The sequence below is a fragment of the Tachypleus tridentatus genome, chromosome 10 (genome assembly GCF_004210375.1).
Source record: "Tachypleus tridentatus isolate NWPU-2018 chromosome 10, ASM421037v1, whole genome shotgun sequence".
NCBI classification, from domain to species: Eukaryota; Metazoa; Arthropoda; class Merostomata; order Xiphosura; family Limulidae; genus Tachypleus; species Tachypleus tridentatus.
Window position 1 is genome coordinate 65,317,660 of NC_134834.1, and position 12,637 is coordinate 65,330,296.

The 12,637-nt window shown below is 30.6% G+C and overlaps 1 protein-coding gene across 2 annotated transcripts in view; it reads left to right on the forward strand.

Moving 5' to 3' along the window:
* Positions 1 to 10,966, forward strand: part of LOC143229460 (proto-oncogene tyrosine-protein kinase receptor Ret-like) — a 50,019-nt gene extending 39,053 nt beyond the window's left edge. For both annotated transcript variants that reach the window (XM_076461805.1, XM_076461806.1), the window contains exons 16-20: positions 2,796 to 2,836; positions 4,792 to 4,888; positions 6,099 to 6,198; positions 7,499 to 7,586; positions 8,241 to 10,966. In XM_076461805.1, the coding sequence (XP_076317920.1) occupies positions 2,796 to 2,836; positions 4,792 to 4,888; positions 6,099 to 6,198; positions 7,499 to 7,586; positions 8,241 to 8,302 (388 nt within the window). In that variant the 3' untranslated portion in view covers positions 8,303 to 10,966. The remainder of the gene's footprint in view (positions 1 to 2,795; positions 2,837 to 4,791; positions 4,889 to 6,098; positions 6,199 to 7,498; positions 7,587 to 8,240) is intronic.
* Positions 10,967 to 12,637: the final 1,671 nt, after the last annotated feature.

Sequence of the window (12,637 nt, forward strand, 5' to 3'; positions counted from 1 at the left end):
GGTATGAGTGTTTTGGCAATGAGGTTAAAGGTTCTGGAAGTTTCGGATATTCTCATATGATTTATTATTAGCTATGCTGGACATCAGACATTGTTAACTAAAACTTGGCAAATGTAGCTCGTGACTTTCTTTGAAAACAATTCTGGCTTACCACAAGTACCCTTCTAAGTCCTCTCCTCTTCAACATATACCAATGTATATGTTGACCAACTTTAAGGTGGTCAACACATTAGAAAGGACCTGAAGTGACACAATATATATATATACGTTGACGATAATTGTATCAGGATTCTATGAACACCAGTGAGAATGTCTATAAGAAATTAACAATAACTTTGTCAGGGAATTAAGGGACTTATTGAGAACCAAATATTGAACAACATAAAATCTTTTGGATGTTGGCTACCAAATTTACCTCTTTTCATGCTGTTATATGCAGATGGAAAAGTTCTACATAAGAAATCTGTCACTTTTATGAATGTTGTGATGAACCACAGTGACAATGTCTGCAAACAAGAATCATCTGAGAGAGATATCAGAGAACTGTTTTACTCTTCTCAGATATAGTGCAGCCCAGAAAGAGCATCAAAGAAGAAGCATCAGGAATGACCAAGTTACAGAGGGTGTAAAATTCAACCTGGAGCCATGAAAATAGCCAAAGGAGAGCCAAATGAACAATTCATGATTTTGGTTTGGTTTGAAAGGCAACACAAAGGATTTTAGCCAACCAAATGCCACACTACTCAGAACAACCTCAACTATATCTCATTCACGAAATCAATTTAAAAGGTAGACGAAGCACTAATTCAGAGATTGAAATCAGTTGATTCATAGGTCAGTGAGACGAAACAATATGTAGATAAGATATGTGTACTGAAAAACATTAAGAGTATTAAGTAGGCTGAGATAAATCAAATCGAATGAAACATAATAAGTTTGTCAGTTGGATGCGGAGGGAAAGATCAAGACAGATCAACACAGTTGAGGTCACAGAATGGTCAAATAAGCCGAGACTTGGTACTGGCTTATTTAGAGAGGCATGACTTCATAAGCTGGAACAATATTGAACGGTCAATGGAAAGTCTTTGCGATTCAGTACGTTCATCGCAAAATGTGAAGAAAACGAGAACGCAGTTGTTTGGTCCACAAATTACAAGAATGTCATGAAATCTTTGAGAAACCTGCAGGCTCATTTGATAGCTAACTCTATTATAGGCTAACATAGCATTGAGGTACAGCCTGGTAATGTTTCGGAATGATGTTGCAAGTGAAATAAAATGTACACTGAAGGAAAGAAAAAGATACAACAATGGCCACACTTGTCAACTGGAAGATAAGAGAAGAAAAGATGGAAATGTAGAGGTAGAGCTGGCATGAATGTAAGGGGAGAAAACCTACATAAATCAAATTAAATTGAGAATTATTACTATAAAAAATTGAGGGTTATGATGAATTAGAAGCAATGGGATGAAAACGTGTATCCTCGGATTCATATCCCAAGCATTTTAACTACTAGGCTACACTTGGACCTAGATTACATATCTAAAAAAAAATTAGTATATTTTGTAAATTAAAATGTTATAATTGTATTAATATTATGACAACCCAGGGAGTCATGCTTTTACTAATCAGGGAAACTCTACACAATCTATTTTAATAACAATGAGGTATCATTTATGTATATATGTTCATTCAACAAGTTAGGGTTAGAAAAATTCATTTATCTGAGGTAAGTCTCTAATTTTATTATGAGAATTAAATAAGTCTCCCACGAACATATTTTTTTCACTCTTTGTTTAGCTTACCTAGTTTTTTGTTTTCTTTATTGCATTGTTTTTCTTTTTTCGAAAAAAGGAATGTTGTTTTAAAAGTTTAAAGCATTTTTAAGGTTCTACCAGCACATTAATTTTATCCTAAAAATCTTTGCATGTCAACGAAAACGTAATATTGCTTAAAGAAATAGAAGCAAATAAAAGGTAATATTGCTTAAAAATAGAAGAAAATGAAAGGTAATATTGCTTAAAGAAATAGAAGCAAACAAAGGGTAATTGCTTAAAGAAATAGAAACAAATAAAGGGTAATATTGCTTAAAGAAGTAGAAGCAAATGAAGGGTAATATTGCTTAAAGAAATAGAAGCAAATAAAGGGTAACATTGCTTAAAGAAATAAAAGCAAATAAAGGGTAATATTGCTTAAAGGATGGAAGTAAATAAAGGTTTTTATAAATATTTCTCCACAACAATAAAATCTGAATGAAATATTAAATGCTCCTCATTCTTATGTTACGTGACCATTTAAACATCTCACAGTAATTTACATAAGCTTTTATAGCATAACGAGGTGTAATTAACAACTAAAATAATTATAAGTGCTAGTCTGTTTGTTTCATCTTAGAACTATACAGTAGAAGAATCGCTAAAATCCAACCAATGATATAAAACTACGTCATCTTTACTTTTCGTGAAAACCCTCTATCTCTCTATAAACGTAACTGAAATCATAATAAAAATACTGTTGTAGTTAGGTAAAATTTTATTCAGTAGCTACATTCCAGAATGACCTTATGTAACCAGAAACCTAAATAATTGAAACTATACACCAATTTTTTGAAAATAATTTTTCTATGGCTGTCAACTCAACTGTATATTATTCAGCTTTAGATCTTGTAACTTCATCATCTTCTTCCTTCCTGTTATTTGTTTTCTTTCTACTCCTAATATTTTTACGAGCTTTATTTGTTTAGGTTTCGTCCAAAAGAAAAAAAACATTGGAAAGACAAACTTTTTTTTTTCTAGATGGTCGTTTGGTGTCGTTTTATGGGAAATTGCGACGTTAGGTAGGTACGATCATCCAGTATTATTTAAGCAGGTTCGAACAATAGATACTTGATTTCAATATTGTAAATCTTGAACAAATATTATATAAATTATTATAAAATTATATATCAATATTATAAAACTCAATAACCTTTACTGAGACTTTTAGAACTTTGAGAAAATTAGAACTTTGTCAACATTAATCTTATTTTATAGCAATGAAAACTATCAGTGTTAATTAAAAAAGAAATAAAAAACCCACAGTTATATAGATATCTATGTGAGAAACAGAATTATTAGGCTAAAATACGAGCACTCAATCGTGCTAGCTATAAGATCATGAGTTAAAAGAAATGTGACAACATACAGTACCAGATATTACCGTATACTATACTTTTAGTATCAAGCAGTTATTGTTGTCAAATAATTTAGTGGTAAATTATTTTTTACGATGAATGTTTTAACCTTCTTTTAAACTAACCATTTTATTTCATCTGGTGATGAACTTTAAACTTTCAAGGATGAACTACAACTTTTTAAATTGTTAATTACAAAGTTATAATAAATATATAAAAAAATTACACTCTTATATAAGCTATAAGAAATCAATTCTATATATCATAAATAAATTATATAATTGCCAAAACTAACGCTAATATTTATAAAATCAAGTCAAACATTTATTTCTACACTTTTATTATTAAATCATACAATCAGCTACATGATAAATATCATTGATGTTTATTATAATTAGTTTCAATACTTTTGTTTCAACTGTAATATTAATTATTATAATATTCAAAGTACATAATTTCATTAAATTGCTTGTACGTATCTAGAAATTCAGTTCAGTGTAATTACTAGTACTTTACATGAGTAATTTTCTTCATTTTTGTTGTAACGTCTAAATCATTTAAGATATTTTGGACTTCAGTATTTATATCACAAATTACTCTAATCTGTGTTTTATTTCCAGTTTATATGATTCGATTAGTTTTTAGTTTATACTTTGATTACCTACCAGTAACATCAACTAAAACACCAGTTTATATAATAGCTATCACCAACACTTTATAATTATGTTATTTCCAGCTTGTATTTTGCTATAGCACTAGTTTTTACAAGTAGTGTCTCCAGCTTATATAATTATTATCGAAAACCGTTTATAATTTCTAATCCCTCCAACAAACAAATGCATTATTGTAGAAGAAACTGGTTTACAGTTTCTCTAATATTTTGTTTTAAGTTTTGCAATTTATTTTCCATGTATTTATTCTAATGAGCATAACGTTACGTATAAAATAAATTTATTTTGGAAAAATTGTGGTACCAATTGTAGAAAAAAATGTTGTTAATATAATGCTCTGGATTTGCATTTTCATTGTCCTCTGGTGGTACAGAGGTAAGTCTACGGACCTAAACACTAAAATCCGGAGGTCGATTTTTTGCAGTGAATACAGCAGACCAGTCCAATGTGACTTTGCTCTGAAAAAATATGCAAATACGTTTCATCAGAAACCTTCATTTTCTAGTTAAAGGAAATGCTTTATTTTATATTCTCTCGGAACTACTGTAGCTTATTAGTCTAAGAATGAAAATGAATTTTCCAAAATATTTTCTATGTAATGTTAAAACTAAACGTATTCTTCAAATTAACAAATAATGTCGTATTCCATGAATTTACTTCTTTATTTTTGTGTTACTCCTACTAAGAAGATAGAAATGCCTTTTTTATTCAAAATTCTACCGATAGTACCAAGAACACATTAACAAAGACAGACAATAACGGTAGAAACTAGTAAAGCGTAAGTGTATCACGAACGTGGAGTTACGGTTTGTAGCTTATATAAAATAAAAATAAACACAATTAAATGGTTCAGTTACTTCTATGTCGGGTTCATTCTTGAAAAATGAAATAATACATCTTTTTATAAATTACAAGGAATGAAGAATGTGTTATAAATCTCACCCATAGGGGCAACACCCTACCCAGGTATAACACCCGAAAGACTCTTTCAGTTACTAAAGGCTGGCTATCGAATGGATAAACCGAACGCATGTTCAGACGAGCTGTAAGTTTCAAGATAATCCCTTTATACATTTACTACATGGCTCACTCTTCCTTTTTGAAAGTGAAACTATGTTGGTGTTTATCCATATATATTATATTTTTTCTTTGTTTTTATTAATTCTAAAGGTGATGTAAGAAATTCACGTGAATACCAGGTGGATGGCAAATTCTTAAATGATTATTTCTGAGTCAAACGTGACTATTTTCGTGAATTTTGAAAAATAATGCTGTTTTACATCAATAAATTAATATATATCACTTTTTACGGAATAGAAAAATAACTGACCATCTAGATATCTGAATGACCGCACTTCCATACACCACTTAGATGATGACTATTTACATTTATAAAATTATAGTTTATAAACATGGGTCCTACTTTCTATCACGATATAAAGTTAAATGCTAATCGTTTAATATCATTTCTAGTTTTTCTCAGTCGGCTAAAGTTTAATGTTTTATTAAACTATGGCAGTGTCATTTTACTTAATGAATAGAAATGGATATTTAGTAAACTTGGCATTCAAATAGTAGATTCTTGGCTGCATTCCTCTGAAAACAAATGTTCAAACTGTATTTTTGATACGTTTTAACTGGCATTTTATCCCAACGTTATATTTCTCAAGGGAAATATACATTAGCAAAATGTCTGTATGAAGTTTATATTATTAAAAACATGAGTGGAATATATTATTTGTATACATAATTGCATAAATGTAAACTTTGTCCAAAATAATTCAAAAAGAATATTTTTGAAATTCTTCTATAAATATATTTCTTTAAAAGTCAAGAGTTCATTATATAGCTTTTACGTTAGAAATTCCCATATTTTAAGAGAAACGCTGTGGTTATTTTCACAGAAACCTAACTTAACTGAGAAGACAATAAAACATTTTAAATTAAATAATTTATCAGTTGTTTATTGTATTTTTCTTTCTAAGATTAAAAGCCTAGTTATTAGATTACAATATATTCAGTTATTCTGTCAAAAGATTTTTATAATGAAGTTTGTAATTTTCTTAAGAAAAAACAATTCCTTGCATTTTATAGGAATCATGCAACTCAACAGTACATAGGTTGTTAACTCATAAAATGACTTAGAGATGGAGATATTGATGTAAAAACGTTATAGTTAACACAATATTTAAATTAGTTATTAGTTCTAAAATAATCAATCAAAACTTCACATGAAGATTCGTTAATATTAATAGGTATAGTGTTATGCTCATGTGTTGGAGAGAGAATCCTCATGACAGACCCTGCTTCAAAATCCTTGTCACTAAGCTTGATCAGATGCTTCTACAAACTATGGTAAGCTATGTTTGTAGCTTTTACTGGGAGGAGAGAAGTGCTTTAGACTTTACTCAGAACTATGAATCTTTATATAATTACATCATGTTTAAATCAAATCACCACAATAGAATAAAAGTGCTCTAAAATCATTAATCTAAAGACAAAAACGTTTGTATAAACCGGCAAATGGTGCACAGAATATAAATGCTTTGAAAAATAGTATATGCAATGACCGACTTAGTACATGTCTATTTGTTCATTATTTTATTCAGAAATAGTAGTATGAAGCCACCCAGGGACAGAGTGGTATGTCTGCAGACTCACACCGCTAGAATCTGGGTTTCTATACCCATTGTGGGCAGAGCACAGTTAGCCCATTGTGTAGCTTTATGTTTAATTCCAAACAAATAAACAAAAAGCAATATGAATGTTAATAATATGCTGTATGTGGACACCCAAGCTTACGAATAATTGGGTGCAGCGCAGATAGCCTATTGTGTAATTTTTCTCTAAGTAACAAACTTCAACAGAATGACTCCCGCAGATCTTCCTTACGTGAGGTTAATTATTTATTAGCTTTCATCAATAGTTAACAAGAATAAGCATAATGACAAAAGTTTTGTACCTTTTATTTTCAATAAATTTTAAATTGTATATCTTTATTTATTTACATAATGGCTTTTAAGTACATGTTAGAACAAAGTGAAACTTTCGTTCTCTTAAACTTTTCACGTGTATTTAATGTTATATTAAAAATATTTTGAACCGCGTTTTTGACTTTTTATTTTATGCTTTTACAAAAATGATGTTTTATTAACGTGATGGGAAAAATTGAAACAGTTGTGAAGAACACAGCATTTAACTTGCTTTGTTTTGCGAAAAGTGTGTTTGTTGTTAAATACAAAACTACATAATGGACTATCTACGCTATGCCAACCGCGGTTATCGAAACACGATTTTAGCTTTATAAGTCCTCATACTTATTAGAACCACCTCTTAACATTTTAAATCCTGATTATGGTTGTCTGTTGTATGAATACACTGTAAAAACAAACATAATCTTCTGTTAATATTTTTGTATTTGTTGTAATATTTTTTGCGATTTTGGTGATTTTTTTATGTATGATCAAACTAAATTAAAAATAACGACAACTTATTTTTAAGATTTTACTTCCTACTCAACAAAGCTTGGCCTAATGGAGTACAGGATAGGATTAATTTGATATAAAATTAATCCTTGTTTATTTGTAGACATAATTTTAACATGGAATTAAAAATTATTTTGGAATGTTTATGGAAAGTGTGGTTTGTTTCACAGGAATACCTGGAGCTAGATGAAGGATCACTCTACTGGAACGAAAGCGATCGGCTACCTTCAATATCTAATTCCAGTGAAGATGAAATCAGTAAAAAAAACTTTAAATAAAAATATATTTCAAGTCGTTCGATGTTGCTTTCATTAGAACAATTTTTATCTAAATATAAAATTTACATTAAAAGTAGGACTGTAACGTTAATAATTCGAAAGTAAAACGTTTTTTCTGCTTGAGAAATACAAATAAATATTTTATGAAAACAAAAAAATTCAGTAATTGTAATATGATTAATGAAATATGAAAAAGATGGCCTATTAATAACAAAATAATTATACGGTAGAAATAATCTATAGACTCTTTTGCTTATGTTTATTTTTCTTTTTTGTTCCAATAGATTGGTTTATATTCATAATAGGGCTATTAATCCTGCCTGCGTTTTTAGTACGGGCATGACCTTTCTGTTTAACCTGAAAAAATATTCATTAAAATACTGTTAAATATGAATGTCTGTATTTGTAGCGTAATTCAGGCATCTAGCCAATCACATAATACCTTCTGCTACCCGTCTGGTACTGTAATTGGATTATATATCTTTGTTTATTTATGCAAATTTCGTACTCTCAAACTTTTCACGTTTGTGTTTTCCATCGCACTTAAAGTTTAGAGAGAATACCTTTTTGCATGTTCAACAGAATTACATATTTTTGAGCGACATTTATTTGTTGTTTTTCTCCCTGTACATAGATGGTGTTGGCGTCGAATATGGAAAGATTGACGTGTTTCAAACTCAGAATGAAACAGTTTAGCCTTGCGTGTCTTTAATTTAAAGAGATAAGCGGTTAAATGGGTTTCCCAGGGAACAATATTCCTAAACACAGCAGCAAAACGTTTATCTCGTGTCTGACACTATTAGAATGACGTCATATCCTTTATAAGATGGCAAGATGATACGTGCGGATTTCTACGTGGAACAAATTTTACCGTTGCATGATTTGCCAGTCTAGATGGTACGTGTTTTTTCATGCCTGAATGGTATGAAAAATTAACACATTTATCCCCCACAAAAAAAAAAGAATTTCGTGATAGAATGTGAGTTTTATATTTCTATTTTTAAATTTTTTACCAAACAGAATTTCAACATTTTGTAAGTTCAAAAACAGTGTTCTTTTAATGTTAGTTCATATTTTATTTTTCTTGAGATTAAATACAGTTTAGTCACCAGCTAAAGAACGATAATCGTTTAAAGCATTTTTACTAGTTCGTTCAAAGTGTATATTCAGCGACGGTGATTGTGAATTGAATTAGAAAACTTGAACAATCTATAAAATTATTTCAACGTTACATTTATTTACTAGTCTGATAAGATATGATGTTTGAGTTACCAAGAATGTTTTTTTATCTATCTATGTATTCATAATTTCAGTGTGTTTTGAAGCAAAACAAAATGTATGTTGTTTATTTGAAGAAAGTAATGTTTATTTGATGTGTATTCCTTAACATTAACATATGATGATAAAACGTATATTAGACTTTAATGCAAAAAACTATTTTCTATTATTATAGTGATATAAAATTATAATTCATGCTAGCAAATTAAAACACTAGGTTTCTTACAGACTCGATGTGACATCTAATTTGACTGAGTCCAAAAACATATCAAATTAAGGTTTTTCCCTAACAGAGGATTACCTGAACAAGTAAAGCTACAGTTCTTAAATAGATTAATAAAATACTGTTTTTCAAAAATAAATCAAATTTTATCGGGCTTTAGCAGTCCCCCGCCATTTTAGCGGTAAGTTTACTGATTTACGATGCTAAAATCAGGGGTTCGATTTCCCATCGGTGGACTCAGCACATAGCCTGTTGTAGCTTTCTTATATGAAAGCACACAGTCTTTGATCATTGTAGAGAAGTTTCACGAGCAATGCTACAAAGTACTTTTACTTTTTAAACTCAGAACTTCAAAAAAATCCGAAATAGATTTAAGAAAAATCAGGAGTTTTATTTCATGCTTAGTGGAATTTATATATTAATAAATTTACCAGTAAAATAAAGAGGGAAAATGTGTTTATGAATGTATAACATATCCTTTTAATTTGTCTCAAACAATGCTTGTTGTTTTTGTTATTTACCTTAATTCACAAATGGGATATTTAGTAGCTTATTGTCGTCTTTAAAGAAGTTTTGGTACGTTTTATGTGTTGTATGCATGTGATATACCCATTTACTTTTGTGTTTATGAGTTTCCCTCTATGTACATTACATATTATCTTTCACAATCTGTTATTGTTTTTCGTTCCTTCAAGTGGCATTTTGTAACACGTTAACACGAGGGTTACTAAATAATGTAAGGTAGTTTTCTCAGGAGGGTACCGTTCGAAATGCTATACATATGCTCTACAAAAGTACAATATCTGCATCGCTAAACACAATTACTTTTATAAACTAGTCCATCCGACGTTGGAACAGTGATAAGTTCTCGGATTTACAACTTTAAAATCAGGGGTTCGATTTCTCTTGGTGGGCACATCAGATACCCCAAGTGACTTTGTTATAACAAAACACACACATAATAGCGCTATTTGTTTTGGTTTTTACCAAGATCTTATTTTCAGATCTTTTATTCTTTTTCATTATTAATAATGCTAACGGTTAATTTGTATACATGTTTAAAATTCTCATAAGTTGTAGTAAATCTAAAACTATATCCGTCGATGTTGGAATTTTCTTTTTTGGCCGAAGTTAATAGTATACTATTTCACATTAAAAGGCATAATTGTACAGCCAATCTTAATAAGTGTAACAAGCTTAATTTTAAAGGAAAATTTCAAAGACACTCTTTGACAAAGAAATTATATGTGTGTTTATTTATATATATATATAATTATTTCAGGCTTCATTATAATGTGTAAAATAGTTCATGCTTACGAAAACTATTTCTAGCATTGTGAAAACCATTCGTTTTAAACGTTTCTCATTTTTAATGAAAACATGTTTATACATTCCAATGCTTCTCATTACCATTAATATATTTTAATTCTTTTTAATTAGTGGAAACATTTTTCGATTCTGTAAAACCCGTCAAAGAAGGAACTGATATGTGTTTAACGAAAAACTTCCTTTTCAGTATTAAATCAATAATGTTTATAAAACCAATGTTGTTTGAAAGTTAAAAGTACAAAAGTTTAATAATGTGAGACCGACTGTGTAATATTATAATGTTGATTATTGAACGTTAGATTATATCTGAACATCACATGTATATAACAGATGTTATTGTTACTTGTGCATTTTATAAGGTAAATTTTATAATCGCTTCTTTGCTATAATGACTGATGGATGAAATCAAATGTATACTTTAGATATGAAAGTAATATCGTGATATATTGTCAGTAAAATGTCTCGGTTCTTAAACGATTTGTTCTTATGATACACACCAAATAAAGTACAGCTACTTGGGTAGCAGTAAATGTTCACTTTGATGTTTTTTGTAGAATAAAATTAGCATAAGACACACACCTATTTAAAATTCAGTGTCACCTCGTGACATACAAAATGCCCTTGTTCTGATTCGAGATGACGTACCCTGCTCTCAGGTTGATTTTGTTAATTTGAATGTACTACTCTTATACATACAGGCCCGGCTGCCCAGGTGGTTAAGAAGCTCGTCTCGTAATCTCACGGTCGAGGGTTCGAATCCCCGTGGCACCAACCAAGCTCTCCCTTTCAGCCGTGAGGTTGCTATTATATATGCTCAATCCCACTATTCGTTGGTAAAAGAGTAGCTCAAGAATTGGCGGTGGATGGGGATGACTACATTGTTAAATTAGGGACGACTACCGCAGATAACCTTCGTGTAGCTTTGCGTGAAGTTCAAAGTCAAACAAACTTACAAGAAAACCTACAAACGTTCCTCTACGAATTTACGTTCCGCAAACATCGACAGAAGACAAAAAGAACTGTTTATTTAATACTTTCGGGCAAACCTACTTCAGTGTCATTTGTGTGCATCTGTTCTTTATTCTCAAAGAGCATCAGTTAGTTAACAACATCTTCCGTCTACTCTTGAAGTAATCTTATCTGATCAAGTAGTTGAATTTTACAGTCACTCTTATACAGAACTAAAAACTTCAAAGTGCAACGGAACACGAATCACGATTACCCGGACCCAAAATTTAAGCAAGCTAGCCACTATGATACCCCCACCCATCTTTGAAATAAAACAAGAGTGAGGAATGTTCGGCGTAATCAGAAAATATTCTGAGAAAACTGCACGTGCTCCAATTGTATCAACTAACTTTAGAGGCAAGATTTTTGAAAATTATCCAAAATTTAAATAATTAATTCACTGCTGCTTATATTGTCATAAATTATCAAAACTACAACGCAGAATTCTTAACTTTTGTTTTTATGGGGATAATCAGATATCTACAATGTCACATTATTTTTAGATTCTATATTTTATGTTTTCTTTCTCTAATATAAAGGCCCGACATGGCCAGATGGTTTAAGGCACTCAACTCGAAATCCGAGGGTCGCGGGTTCGAATCCCCGTCACACTAAATATGCTCGCTCTTTCAGCCGTGGGAGCATTATAATGTAACAGTCAATCCCATTATTCGTGGGTAAAAGAGTAACCCAAGAGTTGGCGGTGGGTGGTGATGACTAGCTGCTTTCTCTGTAGTCTTACACTGCTAAATTAGCGACAGCTAGCGCAGATAGCCCTCGTGTAGCTTTGCGCGAAATTCAAAACAGAACAAAGTATACCAGAAAATTATATGTTTTTCTGGAAAGGGGGACGTAGACAGGTATTAGAAACATTTTGCTGCAAGCTTCACAGACATTCAAAAGTTTATTATTGGTAGGATGATTGCAAGCGAATACTTGTTTTAAAGTAAGAGATAACCATCATTTATTTTTCATATTTTGTCGCAATGTATTTCAGTTTAACACTGTTATCCTACTCCAAACTATACTCTTAAAGCTTCATTTATACGACCAATAATATAGTTTACCTCAAAAACAAATAATACACAAGTGACAGTTTCAATAATCCAAACATTGAATGGCAAAATCAAAGGTGATAATGAATTTAGGACAATTAATATAATTTGGTTTGAACATGAACAACTAGCCAATTA